Source organism: Schistocerca cancellata, chromosome 5 (assembly GCF_023864275.1).
Source record: "Schistocerca cancellata isolate TAMUIC-IGC-003103 chromosome 5, iqSchCanc2.1, whole genome shotgun sequence".
NCBI classification, from domain to species: domain Eukaryota; kingdom Metazoa; phylum Arthropoda; class Insecta; order Orthoptera; family Acrididae; genus Schistocerca; species Schistocerca cancellata.
Window position 1 is genome coordinate 57,527,454 of NC_064630.1, and position 16,829 is coordinate 57,544,282.

The window sequence follows — 16,829 nt, forward strand, 5'->3', positions numbered from 1 at the left end:
AGCCCTGTATAATAGGAAATACCAAGAATTTTGGGTTTGGGAAAAGGGAAAGAGGATTGAGAATCTGAATATCATTTTAACTAGCCGCAAAGTGATCGTTGGAGTCGCTGAGTCTTTAGCGTTGAAAGGGAGACTGGAAGACAGGGTGGCAGCAGGGACTTGCGACCGGAAGTGACGCAGTCGTCGTGCCGGCAGGCTGTTCGCGGTGAAGCGGTGCGCGCGGTGCCAGGCGGGCATCTCGGCCAGCGAGCTGGTGATGCGCGCGCGCGACCTCGTCTACCACGTGCACTGCTTCACGTGCGCGTCGTGCGGCGTGCCGCTCGCCAAGGGCGACCACTTCGGAATGCGCGACGAGCTCGTCTACTGCCGGCCCCACTACGAGCTGCTGTACAGCCAGGACGCGGCCGGCGCGCCCTACTGCGACCTCGAGGCCGCCTTCCGGGCCGGCGCCGGCGCCGCCCCCTGCGGGGCGCCGGCGTCGCCGGGGGCGGGCGGCGTCGCCGGGGGCGGCGGCGGCTGTCCGGCGGCGGGCGCCGTGCCGCCGGCCGTCGTGGCGGCCGGGGGCGGAGGGGGCGGCTCGGTGCCCGGCGGCGCCATCGGCGTGGGCGTCGGCGTGGGCGCCGGCAGCCCCGGGCCCGCCACCATCTTCTTCGGCGGCGCGGCGGGGGCGGCGGCGGCGGCCGCGGCGGCGGCGGCTGCGGCGGCGGCGGCGGCCGTGGGCACCGGCGTGCAGAAGGGCCGCCCGCGCAAGAGGAAGCTGCCGTCGGCCGTCGAGCCGCAGGACATGCCCGTCGGCCTGCGCATCCCCGCCGCCGCGCTCGGTGAGTCCAGCCTCAAGTACGTCCCTTCAAGTCTCGAGCGCTGCGTTAACATTGATAAACTTACTAACATAGCACGTTTACGTACATACATGTTTGGTAGGCTGTATGCATGCCTGACCCTTTAAAATATATACGAAAACAATACGGAACTAGTCAACTAATTTTAAGTTTTTATTTGTAACATGTTTCGGATATTGCGGCCCATCATCAGGTGTAAATTACCGTGTTAAGAACAGGTGCGTCGCCACTAGGAGATATCTACATTTTTTTATTCTTATGTCGTTGATTACAGAATGCTTTTGGTGGATTAGTTGTAAGATATTACCACCCCACCTTCAGTACTGTGTGATGAAAGTGATAACCATAAAACGTTATAGATATTCCAACATTTTAAATTCCCAGGTGCAATTTTTCTGACCTAAACATCGAAAGTGCCTGCTGATAATAGAGCATAGCTTCTGGGAAGCGTTGCAAATTATAAACAATACATTTACTGAGCAGTTACTTTCATTTGTGTCTTAATAGACACGTGTTACTGATGTGTTATACATTACCGTGTAATGTGAGTATTGTTTTATGTGTTAATTTATGATAGGTCACTTTTTTTGACAACAATGGATCGTTACATAGATAACTGCGTAATTTTCATGGTGCTCTTTTTTTCTCTTACTTTTTTTCTACTCTCAACACTGAATTAAGTTTACATTTACCATATCACTGCTTTTCCTTGTCTTTGTTTCTTTCTGCCACGAGGGCGTCCTTAAAAGTAATGCCTCCGATTTTCTTACGTGAAAAATCTTATTCAATTTTGCGCTAAACGAAGTTTATTGATATTGTTTATCTTTATTCTTGGTATTTTCGTATCTGTTTTTCAACATAGTTAACCTGGAGACGAACGCACTTGTCCCATCGGGAGACAAGTTTCTTGACGCGGTTACTGAAAATGTCTGACTTTGTTGAAGGAGCAGTAACCTTACTTGTGCTTCCGACGCTCGATCACTATCAAAGTGAGGTTCTGGAAGGTGTTCACTAAGTTTAGGAACAGATGAATTTCGGATGGAGCCAAGTAGGGACTGTATGGAGGATGATCGATGACAATGAACACAAGGTGTCGGATTGTTGCAGATGTCGCAGCGCTAGTGTGTGGTCAGGCGTTGTCTTGCTTAACGGAGGATGTGCCACATGTCGACGAACTCTCCGAATTCGACACACTGTCTCTTACGCACCAACATAGTTACGTTACACGCAACAATTCAGAGCCCTGGAGCGGCAGAAGGCTGCAAATATGTAGACATGATTGAATGTTAACAAAGTTTATTTTATTTAAAAAGCTTTACAGTTTTAACATAAAAAATTCGGAGGCATTACTTTTCAGCACGCCTTCGTACTACGCTCTTATACACTCATGCTCATAAATGAAGTATAATTGCAGAATGTGGTACCACACAACGTGGCACTACACAAAACTGGCGCTAATAGCATAGGCACAAAGGGAACACACACGACACAGATCTGTAAGTCCACGGTATTGGTGATAAGTTGAGAAAACCGTCCCGAAACACATGTGCTACAAAACGCCACTGTTTCCTGCGCATGTACCACGACATCAATATGGGATATGATCACCACGCACACGTACACAGGCCGCACAACGGGTTGGCACACTCTAGATCAGGTGGTCGAGCAGCTGCTGGGGTGTAGCCTCCCATTCTTGCACCAGTGCTTGTCGGAGCTCCTGAACTGTCTTAGGGGTTTGAAGACGTGCAGAGAAACATCGACTGAGGGCATCCCAGACGAGCTCGATGCGGTTTAGGTCTGGCAGCTCGGTGGGGCCGTGCATTATCATCCATCAGGAGGATGTGGGACCCACTGCACCCCTGAAAAGGCGGACATACTGGTGCAAAATGACGTCCAGATACACCTGACCTGTTACAGTTCCTCTTTCAAAGACATGCAGGGGTGTACGTGCACCAATCATAATCCCACCCCACACCATAAAACCACGACCTCCATACAGGTCCCTTTCAAGGACACTGAGGGGTTGGTATCTGGTTCCTGGTTCACGCTAGATGAAAACCCGGCGAGAATCACTGTTCAGACTATATCTCGACTCGTCCGTGGACATAACCTGGAACCCCTGATCCAATGACCATGTACTGTGTTCTTGACACCAGGCTTTACGGGCTCCCCTATGACCATGACCAGGGTTACTATAATGCACCTTGCAAGTCTCCGGTCGAATAAACCACGTCTGTTCAGTCGACTGTAGACTGTGTGTCTGGAGACAACTGTTCCAGTGGCTGCGCTAAGGTCCCGAGCAAGGCTACCTGCAGTACTCCGTGGCTGTCTGCGGGCACTGGTGGTGAGATATCGGTCATCTTGTGATGTTGTACACTGTGGACGTCCAGTACTGTAGCGCCCGGACACGTTTCCTGTCTGCTGGAGTCGTTGCCATAATCTTGAGATCACATTTTGTGGTACACGGAGGACCCGTGCTAAGATCTGCTGTGTTTGACCAGCCTCCAGTCGCCCTAGTATTCTACCACTCATAACGTCACCCATATGTGTTCTCTGAGCCATTTTCAACACACAGTCACCATTAGCACGTCTGAAAACGTCTGCACACTTACTCGCTGCACCGTACTCTGACACGCACCAACATACCTCTGCGTATGTGGACTGCTGCCAGCGCCACCATGTGACGACCGCAGGTCAAATGCACCTCATGGTCATACGCCGAGATGGTTTAAACCCGCAAACCGACAACCAGAGCGTTGTTTCACCATGTATCGGCATTATCCTTAATTTATGAGCATGAGTGTATTTAGATAGCTACTCATACGTTGTTCCACATGCCGGTTTCCTGTGGTATGTTTTTACACTTTCAGTACGGTCTTCCTTTACTGTAATAGAAAAAGAGCCTACGATTTTCATTAAATCAAAGTGTCTCCAACCATTTTACACTTACCTTCATACCTGTTGCTATTAGTACTGTTAGAATGGCATATACCTCTAGTAGTACAATTACGAAGAGTACAACTACAACAGCTATAAAAAATGAATATTAAGACGTGGAGAAGCCAGTGGTGTGAGTATTGAAACAAAGAGGAGCTGCTGTTGTGGTGTATAGAGTAACACGCCGTTTGAAAGCGACGATATACCCGAATGCTGGCTGCTTTTGAAAAGTGTAAGGACCTAACACATGCAGTGTGCCTGTAGATATAAGGGACTGATAAATGAAGTGTCAGTTTAAAGAGAGCAGAAAAATGAGACATAATGCTTGTAGCAGAAAGAAAAAAATACCTCTAATAATTACATTGGATTATAAGATCAGCGGTAAACATCTTGGCTTACTGAAAAAGATAGGCAGGATTAATAGATTTTTGTTTAATGCAATACAAGATGGGTACAAATAAGCTATATTTATAGATCGAAAGAGTCTGTTTTTAAGTTTACAAATACAAGCTATGAATTTAGTCTCCCCCCTCGTACGTAACATCGAACACACGAGGAATATTCTCCTGTATTACTGAGTTCACCGCAGCTGTGATGCAGTTCGATAGTATTGTTGTTAGAGACGCAGTCTGCAATTCCTCTTTTACAAACCCCCACAAGGAAAAGTCAACACGGCATGAACTAAGAGATCAATGGGTGACGATGCTTCCCGTCTTTGCAGAGACATCCAGTTTCTTGAAACTGCTTAACGTAATTGCCTATTCCTCTCTTAGTTTGCGGCCGACTGCCGAATTAGAGATGAAATTCTCTCTACACTAAGATTACCGACTCACTTCTGCCGAACTCAGAAACGTAGAAAGCCGCGGGTTGCATGGTAACCATCTTGCAACTGATGCAATATGGCTATCCGTTTACGCGATATCTCATGCTGTCGTAAGCGCAAGTTTAAATGCTCTGCTTTTCATCGGTGTGTAGATTAATCATACCAAGTAAGGAGAGGTAATGCTATGGAACAGTATGAAATTGTATGAACGCGAAAAATCAGTATTAGGAAAAGCGAGTGGGAAACTCGTTTGTTAGAAGTTTCTAGAATTTTGTTCTTGCTTTAAGAACGATAACATGGTGCAAGCAGGCTGTAAGCTATTTATTGTCTGTGCTATTACCTAATTTCGACCGTCAGTCATTTTCAAGCAACATGGCATAACTGCTGCTTGTACATAGAAATTCGTTCAGTTTTACCATCTTTATGAAAGTCCGTTAGTATTTGATTATTTTAGAGATAGTGAAGTTGAACGAATGAATTCGTTTCAACAAGAAATGTCTGAGGCAGAAATGATCCCAAGGTGCTCGAAAATGACCGACGGTCAAAATTAGCTAACAGCACGCTCAATAAATAGAAATGTGTGTGTGAGTTCCTGAGGGACGAAACTGCTGAGGTCATCGGTCCCTAGACTTACACATTACTTAAACTAACTTATCCTAAGAACAACACACACACACACACACACACACACACACACACACACACAAAATGGTGCAAATGGCTCTGAGCACTATGGGACTCAACTGCTGTGGTCATAAGTCCCCTAGAACTTAGAACTACTTAAACCTAACTAACCTAAAGACATCACACACATGCAAGCCCGAGGCAGGATTCGAACCTGCGACCGTAGTGGTCACGCGGGTCCAGACTGGAGAGCCCAGAACCGCTCGGCCACTCCGGCCGGCTCACACACACACACACACACACACACACATACACATGCTGAGGGAGGACTCGAATCTCCGGCGGGAGGGGCCGCGCAATCCGTGACAATGCGCCTCAAACCGCGCGGCCACTCTGTGCGGCTAGGTTAATAAATAGCTTACAGCCTGCGTGGACCAAGTTTTCGTTCTTTGTTGGAAGTGTTCTTGGTAGGTGCAGTGCATCTATAACGGACATTGCACAGAAGAAGACAATGCGACCAATTCTAGAGTACTGGTCGAGATTTTAGAGCCCTTATTAAGTATTGATGGCGACAGAAATCGAAGCAGTTCAAAGACGTTATAATCGTAACATGTCGGTTAACATAAACGGAAGATGGTCGGTTAAGCTATGGAAGAGAGTTGACGTTGTCTTCGAGAAACAGTATTGGATAAAGGTTTCTTTATATTACTACCACCAGTCGCTTTTTGTTTTGTTCTTCAATTTTTATTACTCCATTGTCGGTTTCGAAACCGGTAATGGGATAATAAAAATTGAAGAACAAAACAAAAGGCGACTGGTTCCAGTAATTTCAAGAAATCTTTATTCATCAGTCACAGTGATCCTCATCCATAATGGATAAAAGTTTTAGTATTGGACAAACTGAGAGAATTAGTATTTGAGAACTAGGGTACAAAATTCTGCATCCATTGTTTTATATCCCGCTTACCGATCATGTAAATAAACATTAGGTCGCGTGCACAGATGTACAGATACTCATTTTTCCATCGCGTAATTAGTTCCTTATCTGAAAATGATCTACGCGCTAGGCTGAGTTCGGATACGAAGTCAGCAATTTACCTTTTTTTGTTGAGTGACAGAGAGTGTAACTTTTCATGGTTATAACAGTGGAGACTTTTTCTCTAGGACGTCACATCTTCAACTATGAAATTTTATGTGCTGAAGTAAAACAAGTACTGGGGCTGGTGGCTATCATTTTGAACACTTGCTTTGAGCTTAGGCTGAGCTGGAACGCCCTATCCCGACAATGTTAAATTTAGTGACTTGGTTTCCCTGTATTTCAGGAACCACTGTAGCAATTGACATGAAAGTCTTACAGGACATTAAAATATATGTTCTGAGTCCACTGAACTACAATAATTGCATTTCAGCCACTGTGTTCGGAAATACAATTTTTTAACTACACAGTTAAAATCTTGTATACTTTTTTGTACTCTATCCTAAATAATTTTAATTATGCAAAACATTATGTTCTTCTTTTAGTTCAGTAGACTCAGGACATGTATGTTTTAACTTCCTGAAAATTTAAATACTCTACTCGAAGTGGTTTCTGAGATTTGGGGGAAAATGCAACAGAATATGTTTACTGGTTGCTTCTAAAGTTTCAAAAGACTGTAACTCACTGAAGATGTGCTTAATTTTTTTTATTTTTAGTCACTTAGAAGCATCCTGCACTACACTGTATATCATCCTCCTGATCTTTTTCCAAATTTTTGCTTCTTTTTTTCTTTGTGGACTGCTTAGTGGCCAACTTAGCTGCAAACTCTTCTTCATCAATGCGAACCTTGTCCATCCGTCCAAGTTCTCTGATGCAGTTTGCTCCAGGATTAATTCCCATATGCTGAAGCACTTTCACCCTACCAGTGTTGCCATGATTAAAAGCAATAACAGCATCACTGACCCCCCTCCCCCCCTTTAGTGTCTTCATTCTAACAAAAACATTTTTTGGTAAGCGAATCCGTATAAGATCATCGAAGGACTCATTGGAATTTTGAGTCTCACCATGCAGACACTTCTTCAGCAATTCAGGATTTGCCAGGTCATGATATCCATGACTGCTACTGGGATGGAATGTTTATGGCTGCATGAACTGTTTGAGTACTAGGCATTGCGATAATTGCACCATGAATCAGGTCCAGGAGGGCAAAGGTGGTTCACTGGTTTTTCATCAGTAGACAGTCTGTGGAAGAATGTAGCCCATACTGCCTGCTTCATTTTCAACAAATTCTCAGTATTATTTCCAATGGCCATCCCATAATACTACTGTAGTTCATCAGTCATTTTGTCTGTCAACCTGCCTCTTGTGGTTTTACCATCAGAAAGTTTCTTGTCTCTCAGACTTTGTTTCAACTTCCTCAACCTGATGCCCATCCTCTTCTGGACATGACCAACACATTTCAGTTTTATGATAATCTTCTCTCCATAAGGCTGAGCAGCTACTACACTGTTATATGCTTTTGAGTCTCCATCACCTAAAATTTAGTGTAACACACTCTCTTTTCATTTACATATCGATTAAAAATTTCAGTAGCTGCAGAGGTCTCCATGTCACCACTTGTTCCTTCATAATTTCTGTCACAGATGTGCCCTTCTTCATTCCCTAATTTACACTTATAACAATGTTTAGTTAAAATCTGGAAATCTATTACCTTTCCAGTATCCGCATTGGTCACCGTAGCCACAGAATTCTTAGAATTGTAGGTGCACTTCTGCCAAGTGCCACCAAAAGCTACTGGTATGTCAGTCATGCCATCATTTATTTCAACAGCTTCGTTTGCAGCACCCTTCATTGGTTCACGTGCAACAGATTCCACAGCAGCTCCAATAAATCTTGCTTGTCGATTTTACAAGATGGGGGTGGCATATTCATCACGGCACACATTGTTTCTGCTGCAGTGTGTCCTTTGCCAATAGAACAACTACGCACAGGTACTTGAATGTGGATAAGTGAAAAAGAAAAATAAATAAATAAGAGAAGTAATCGGGAATCAGCTAACAAAGCAAATGTGTCTGTACTCCTAGAAATAGGACTAGAACTACAAAGGAACATTAAAGAGTTGGAACTAACAGACAGAAACTCTTTTAAGTATAAAATAGTAAATTCTGAAAGATTTCAGGGCAGAGAAAAAGACTAATGAGGAACAACATGAGCGAATCTCCATGTGTGAGACTCTGATCTAACTCTGTGAGATAGGCACATTAACCTGACTATGATAATCACAGTGGTAGTCTATCAAGGTTCACCTCCCAAAGATCCTACAAAACTTAAGATGTGCTGATAAATGAACCAGTGGCAGCTATCTTGTAACTGAGCTGCAACACCCTCGGTTTCTCTGACATGCCAGAGCTGTAACCGATGCTTACCAGCATCTTATAACAGTGAGCAGAGAGGAGACATAGCAGCTCGGCGACTTGAGAATGAAGACGCAGTCTAGCCTCCATGCTTCCCCAGCTTTATCCTTCTGCGTCCACACCTCCCAATCAACTCCCTCCGACCTCATCTTCCCATCAACTCTCTCCAGCCTCGTCTTCCCATCGAATCCTTTTTTCATATCTCTAAAACTAAACTTACAGCTGTCTTTCCACCGACACGAAGTGTCCATCAATCCTTTAAAAAGTTGCCAATGCCACGCAATGGCGTACCTGTTTCACAGGCAACATTTCACGCCCAGAAAAATCTGAACCGCCAACAGGCCAATGAATCACTTTTATTCCCCTCGTTTTTAAAAAGCTTGTTACAGTGTGTCACATCCATATGACGTCACAACTAACATGCCAATCGGTGCTCATTCTGCCATCAGCGAGCCTCACATTACAGATCCCATTAAAATGTAAAAAGCTTGCTACGGAGCTAGTAGCCGACTCAGCTACAGCACCTGTCCTCAAAGTAGGTCAGACCTGTTTTTGAGCTTTTTAGGAACACCAGGAGACGTTTGTCTCCACAAGCATGTCACTTCACAAACTCTCAGCGCCTATCACTTACAGGGAGAGCTTAGTTTTTTTCGAAAGAAGGACTTTTAATCTCTGCCACCCACTGATTATCATAAGTGGAAAAGGGCTTGTCCACCAGCGTTCGCCGGCCGGAGTGGCCGTGCGGTTCTAGGCGCTACAGTCTGGAACCGCGTAACCGCTACGCTCGCAGGTTCGAATCCTGCCTCAGGCATGGATGTGTGTGATGTCCCTAGGTTAGTTAGGTTTAAGTAGTTCTAAGTTCTAGCGGACTGATGACCACAGCAGTTAAGTCCCATAGTGCTCAGAGCCATTTGAACCATCTGGACCAACCAGCGTTCCGTCAGCCCCGGCCACTTTCATCACCTGTGCAGGAGGTGGATATTCCTTCCACCTGCCACTCTTCCTCATATCTGGAAAAGGCTGGTGTACCTCCTGTGTGATGCCAGTCACATTTTCACAGCACTCATCACTCCTAAAGGAAGCCTAGAAATCAACTGAAAGTATCCAGCACGAAGTTAAGTGTATAAGAAAATTGAGAAGAGGAAGTGAACTCACCATATCTCATCTCTTCAGAGGGCCATAGACGCGGGTTCCCAGGTAGATGCCGTGTTTCTTGACTTCCGCAAGGCGTTTGATACAGTTCCCCACAGTCGTTTCATGACCAAAGTAAGAGCATATGGAGTATCAGACCGATTGTGTGATTGGATTGAAGAGTTCCTAGATAACAGAACGCAGCATGTCAGTGTCAATGGAGAGAAGTCTTCAGAAGTAAGAGTGATTTCAGGTGTGCCGCAGGGGAGTGTCGTAGCACCGTTGCTATTCACAATGACCTTGTGAGTAACATCGGAAGTTCACTGAGGCTTTTTGCGGATGATGCTGTACTATATCGAGAGGTTGTAACAATGGAAAATTGTACTGCAATGCAGGAGGATCTGCAACGAATTGACGCATGGTGCAGGGAATGGCAATTGAATCTCAATGTAGACAAGCGTAATGTGCTGCAAGTACATAGGAAGAAAGATCCTTTATCATTTAGCTACAATATAGCAGCTCAGTAACTGGAAGCAGTTAATTCCATAAATTATCTGGGAGTACGCATTAGGAGTGATTTAAAATGGAATGACCATATAAAATTAATCGTCGGAAAAACAGATGCCAGACTGAGATTCATTGGAAGAATCCTAAGGAAATGCAGTCCAAAAACAAAGTAGGTTAAAGTCCACTTGTTCGCCCGCTGCTTGAATACTGCTCACCGGTGTGGGATCCGTACCAGATAGGGTTGATAGAAGAGATAGAGAAGGTCCAACAGAAAGCAGCACACTTCGTTACAGGATCATTTAGTAATCGCGAAAGCGGCACAGAGATGATAGATAAACTCCAGTGGAAGACTCTGCAAGAGAGACGCTCAGTAGCTCGGTACAGGCTTTTATTGAAGTTTCGAGATCATACCGTCACCGAGGAGTCAAGCAGTATATTGCTCCCTCGTACGTATATCTCGCGAAGAGACCATGAGGATAAAGTCAGAGGGATTAGAGCCCACATAGAGGCATACTGACAATCTTTCTTTCCTCGAACAATACGAGACTGGAATAGAAGGGAGAACCGATAGAGGTACTCAAGGTACCCTCCGCCACACACCGTCAGGTGGCTTGCGGAGTATGGATGTAGACGTAGATGTAGAAAAGTGCACAGGAAGGCTGGAGGCAGTTCAGAGTCCATGGCGGAATGAAATATCTCATGCTAGTTGCTATGTTATCTGCAAAGCAAACTACAGGTCTCTCTCTCTCTCTCTCTCTCTCTCTCTCTCTCTCTCTCGCTCTCTTTGTATGTAACGATCTTTTTTTAAAAGTGTTTTCGAGTCAGCCACCTACTAGTTTTGTAACATCGTCAATTTGTGTTGTCTGTGAGATAGCTACCGAGCCGGCCTTATATCCCCTACATCACGATCTGGTGACTGGGAATTAATTATTTACTAACTTTACCTGTATTTCTGGAACGATTCGCAATCAGCCATTCGCCTTGGAAGGAGTTCTCACGTGCGCCCGTATTCCGCAGGGGGTTTACACGGTAAACGCTGTTTTGTTTGCTCTTCAGCCCAACCGCCACTGACGCAGCGCACAGGTCCAGCTTTGGCAGATAGCGGCAGGATAGATAAAGAGCACGTGTTTCGACAGGAACTTCTCAGGTGCCAAGTGTGGAAGAGATGCCGCCGCCTGATGCTTTTGTTCGAGGGTTAGCGTCATATCCAGTCTGTCAATCGCGGAACACGAGTGAACATCCGCCTGTGGCCGCCGCTTCTCAAGCTCTTATCCGAATGGCACAGTTTGGCACCCTGCGCAGGTGGCGTCTATTCGACGGCACATGCTTCGCGATCGCAACACTTTTAACGTGTGATGTGTGTTACATAATGTTATTTCTTCCGTGATCGGAATAAAAAGAAAAGCGATCGATTTAATTACTTCCAGCAAGACATGCTTCTTCCCAAACAGAAGAGAAAGATGAGCAAGAGAAATCCAACCCCTACAAACTGAACTTTTTATAAATAAACAATACACCCTTTCATTTCGTGTCAAAAGATCCTTCCTATCCACCACAAAGCCACCAATTTGCACCCAGGGGGAGGATGGGAAGGGGAGAGGGGACAAGGAGGAGGGATGGAGGGATTACCATAGGGAGAGGGGTTAATTTTCTAATCAACATAATTAAGTAGTCAATCAAATTGATAAGAGTGAGAGGGGGCTATTTGAATACCTCAGACCTGAAAGTGTACATGTGTCAGTGAGGGGGAAGGGCTCGGCTAGGGGTTTCCTGAGGGTTTGGGAGGAGGAGGGGGAGGGGGAGCAGAGACAATAGGTTAAGGATCAGTCAATCAAATGGAAGGATTATGCCAAGGGGGTCTTAATCCACATAGCAGGACAATAGGTTAACCACCTGTCAATCAAAGGAGAACAATAAATTTGCCCCTGAGTATATACCTGCCTCTGATGTAGGCAACCTGCACTAACAAAATGCATCAGCTCTCTCTTTGTCCTCCTACTTTGTCAAGCTAATTCACCTCTCCATCTATTTTCATTATCAAAGATGATGCAAGAATGAAAAGAGGCTTGCCAAATGGCCTGCCCCATTTCTTGTGCACAGAAGAAAGGAAAATCCTTCACTGGGAGAAGGTGAAGGAGGACAGGAAAATTATGAAACAACAAAGAAAGAAGAGGGACTGAAGTTGCCACATGATCCTAGCAGATCAGTACGAAGATAAAAGAAGTGAAGAACAAGTAGTATGCTAAATGAGAATTCACAACGGTCTTGCGAACTTTTCCGAAAAGTACGTCGAAACGCGAGTCGGCTGCTGCGCTTTTGCATAGGCCTCTGGAGCCCAGCGGAGCCTACCCTTTCCTGCGTCCGCACGTCCCTCGCGGCCAGCAGGACATCTGCGAGATGGAAACGGCGTAGCAGGGGACACGGAGCCAGAGCCGGCGCGCTGCCGCCGTGTTTGCCGAGCTAATTGTCTTGCGCAGCCAGGAGTCAACACGCCGGCGGGCCAATTACTCGCGACGCGGTGTGTCACCCAAACTCATCGCCTAACGGCCGCCCCTGGGACCTGCCGACGTCCTCTTTATCCTCCTCTCTCTCTTCTTCTTCTTTGCTACTCTCCTGCGTCCGCTTTCACAGCTCGTAACCTTTTCCTGACATTTTACATTACACTGGGCGAATAACTGCTGTGTCAATAGAGGAGAGCAAACACATCTGCCTACAGTTACAAAATAAGACCTGTCTAAACATGTTGAATTTTTCATCACCTTCGAAAAAGAGGAGATTAGCTGTCATGTCGTCATATACAAGTCTCTTGGATCCCCTTTGTCAAAAATAAATCGTTTCGGATGCGCTTCGCTTCCACATTGTACGGTACGCACAAAATTCTGTTACTGCATTGTTTTCCAAGACGGGAGTAGACACACCACATTTCTCAACTCAGCGGAGGATCGCCTCTGATGATGTCCAGCACAGTCCTGGACGAAATGTGAGGAACAAAAGAGTTTCTTGGACCACGTACCTAACACCCCGAAAGGTTTACCAGCAGCTGTCTCATCCGTTCGTGAAAGCTTTCATTCTAAGAAGTCAACAGATGTCGCTGCGATCGTGTTCTGCACGGAAGATGACATTTCGGCCAACAGACAACCACGACAGCGTGTAACCTCCTCCTCACTTATCGACCTTAATGACAGTGAAAAATTAAACCGCGTGTACCTAATGGAAATTTGGGAAAAGCAATCGTCACCGAAGTTAATTTGTCGGTAAAGAGGGGGAAAGGGTTACATCTAAATGAAAGGAAAAATGCTAATGAAACTGGTGGAAATTAATTTTGAAACGGGGTAAAGTTAATAAAGAAAGTAAATGTGCGGCCGTTACGTTAACAATTAACTAGCGGTAATTAGATATTTGAGATTTGGGGAAATTACGGTCGCCAGTCCTAAGGACAATTACTATAGTAACTGAAAAAGAAAGGTTAGTGCACATATAATTAGCACTAGAAGCGTGGCAACTGAAGGTTGACACGTGTAGTGTGAAAACTGAAAGTTTGTCAGAAGCAATAAATTTTGCTACACTCTGACTAAATTTAGCAAAAGAATTAATAAAACCGGAAAATCGAAAGTTAATTTAGTGACTGAAGTTAATAGTGAGCTTTCTTTCTGAAGCACATCGAAATTCAGTAAAATACCGTTAGTCTTGGACTACCTTTACAATCATTTCAAAAGCTACTTGAATCTACGCAATTTAGAAATAAGAGATTTATCTTTCAACTTGAAGTAAATGATTCTGAACGATTAATAATAGTAAAATTTAGTACGTACCAAGCTGAGCTGCAGTCACAGGTAAGCTAAAATACGGTAACAAAACTCGCACTCTTAATTTGTGCTTGTGTAATCTAAATATTGTAGCCAACTATGAATACCTTAACTGAACTTTGAAATTAAAGCAGTGAAATCGAATGATGCTGGCGTTTGAATTTCAACGATCCTCGGATTCATTCCGGAAAAGGAAGGGACCCTGCTTGGTAATGCAATTGGGACAATGAGCAACAAAGGTTCATGCTAAGTACCTGTAATTTTGTGATGCAACAATTTTAAAAGTTTGAAAAGCTGAGGTCTGCCATACAGTTCTAAAACTTTACGTGCTTCCAGTCTTCTTGTTGGTTGATTGAAGGTTTGAAGCCGTCGATCGAGGAGGTGGCGACAGTCACTCATTGTCGGCCGTCGCTGTTGCAGAAGCTGGATGTTGGCGCGCCTTCTTCTCGACACGCGAAACGGGCTCTAGATGTGCGCCAGCTAATGCTTCCCGTCCGCGACACCATGTCAGAAACTATCATCGCAAGTCGAGCGCAATTACATACTGCCAAACCCCGAAACCGCGGCAACTCGCGGGAGCGTCACACAACACACCTGCTCAACCTCACTACTCCAGCCAGACTCTCTCTGCTCTACCCGCACTCCACGCGGCAGAGTTAACACCTCTAAAGATCCTAAACACTTTGGTTCTCCACACGACCTATCGATGTATTCGTTCGATAGCATAGTTTTCCCTAGGCCAGACCCAGCGTATAAATACAAATAATATTCACAAAACAAACCAACATAAATGCATATATATATATATATATATATATATATATATATATATATATATATATATATATATATATATATATATACAAACAGTAAAACAATTACAACATATAAAGAGACAGAAATGTCATATCTTCAGGTAACAAAATAAGGAAAAAAAATTTATAGTGCAGCAGATGGAAATAGGAGGATATGCATTTCCGGCGTTACAAGCGATGACATCAGGGTACCCGTCAAATGGGGTATTACTGTATTTGCGCGCGTAGTCCTACATCCACAATCGCTTTGTACACAGTGACAGGCGGTGCAGTATAACACAGAGAAGGCGCCTGCTAATCTCTCTGCGGTGGAAGGTCATAGAAAGAATGGAAGCACGACGGTTGCAAATTGATGTGACTCGATGGCTTAAAGCGTATCGTTCTGTTGTTTCTCGGATGAGGCGACAGGTTATAAAGGCTAGAGCAGGGCCGGCCATGTGTGACATCAGAAAGAGAGGACCGTTATTTGGCGGTAAGGGCACGATGGTACTGCACGGCAAGTGGCATCTGACCTCGCAGCTTCCACTGCACCTGTTGCATCGAGGCAAACGGTGTAGAAAAGGCTTCAGCAGAGTGGCCTTTGTTGTCAGCGACTTGCTGTAAGTATACATCTGACTCGTCTTCAGGTTAGGGAAGTCTAGAATGCAGTCGTCTACATGCCACCTGGGCTTTCGAACAGTGGGCCAATGTACTTGTCACAGATGAGTTCCGATTTCGTCTGGAGAATGATTCGCGACGGATTCGCCTCTGAAGGAAAAGTGGAACACGATCTCGGGACCCAAATATTGTGGAAAGAGTCTAATATCGAAAAGGATCCCTAATGATGTGGGCAGGGAATATGTTGACCACTCGAACAGCTCTTTAGGAAATTGTACGAGTGGATCGGCAAGGTTTAGTTGCTGTCAGGTATCGTGACGACACCTTGAGACCTGAAGTGCGGTGGTTGAGAGGTACTGTGGGCCCAGACTTTGTGATGGTGGACAATAGCGCAGTTTCTATTTTCTTGGAAACAGAAGATATTATACGCATCACGTGGCCTGCTCACTCTCCCGATTTGAACTCATGGAGCATGTCTGGGATGCACTACGGAAACGGATTGCATCACGTCAGCATCCACCAACCATACATCGAGAGTTGTGAGCAGCTCTGCAGGAAGGCTGGGTCAAATGGCTCTGAGCACTATGGGACTTAACATCTATGGTCATCAGTCCCCTAGAACTTAGAACTACTTAAACCTAACTAACCTAAGGACAGCACACAACACCCAGCCATCACGAGGCAGAGAAAATCCCTGACCCCGCCGGGAATCGAACCCGGGAACCCGGGCGTGGGAAGCGAGAACGTCTGCAGGAAGAATGGGCGTTATTACCTTAACATGAAATTGATGACATCATTCACAGCATGTCCCATCTTTGTCAGGCCAGTATTGCTGCTAGAGGTGGTCACACCATATACTGAGCACATTAATCACTTGTTGGAAATGTGTGAAAATCCGTTAAATTGAAGAAAAACGAATAACGTTTTTGTCTACCGTTATGCACCTTGGAGTTCTTTACGTTCTGTGTTGACATTGTTTCTACTTTACTATCACCTGTTTTTACTGTTTTGTGGCAAAATTTCCGTTTGTTGCTTTGATTCTCGACAGCAGAGTATTTCCTGCTTATTTCTGAACATGTGGTAATTTTCGAGGGTGTGATTAGGCAGCAAACTGAAAGCACAGCTTAAATTGCTGCAAATGAAACGAGCTGCAATCATGTTTATTGTCTTGTGTGTCACAAACATTTAGTTGCAGTCGAATCCATAAATTTGGTGGTCAGGACAAAGATCACACCACCCAGCGAGCGTGGGACGCGTGGTTCCTTCTTGTTTTAGTCACTCGTGTCTGTGTTGGATTGGGACGTTCATGTTCGCAGTAAAGTGAGTAGCTTGGGCCGTGCGAAAAATACCCTCAAAACAT

General features: G+C 45.0%; 1 protein-coding gene across 1 annotated transcript in view; it reads left to right on the forward strand.

The window, feature by feature from the left end:
- LOC126188362 (LIM/homeobox protein Lhx2-like) overlaps positions 1-16,829 on the forward strand; it is a 241,166-nt gene that overhangs the window by 54,783 nt on the left and 169,554 nt on the right. The window contains exons 2-3 of the mRNA XM_049929961.1: positions 196-469; positions 734-821. Of these exons, the coding sequence (XP_049785918.1) occupies positions 196-469; positions 734-821 (362 nt within the window). The remainder of the gene's footprint in view (positions 1-195; positions 470-733; positions 822-16,829) is intronic.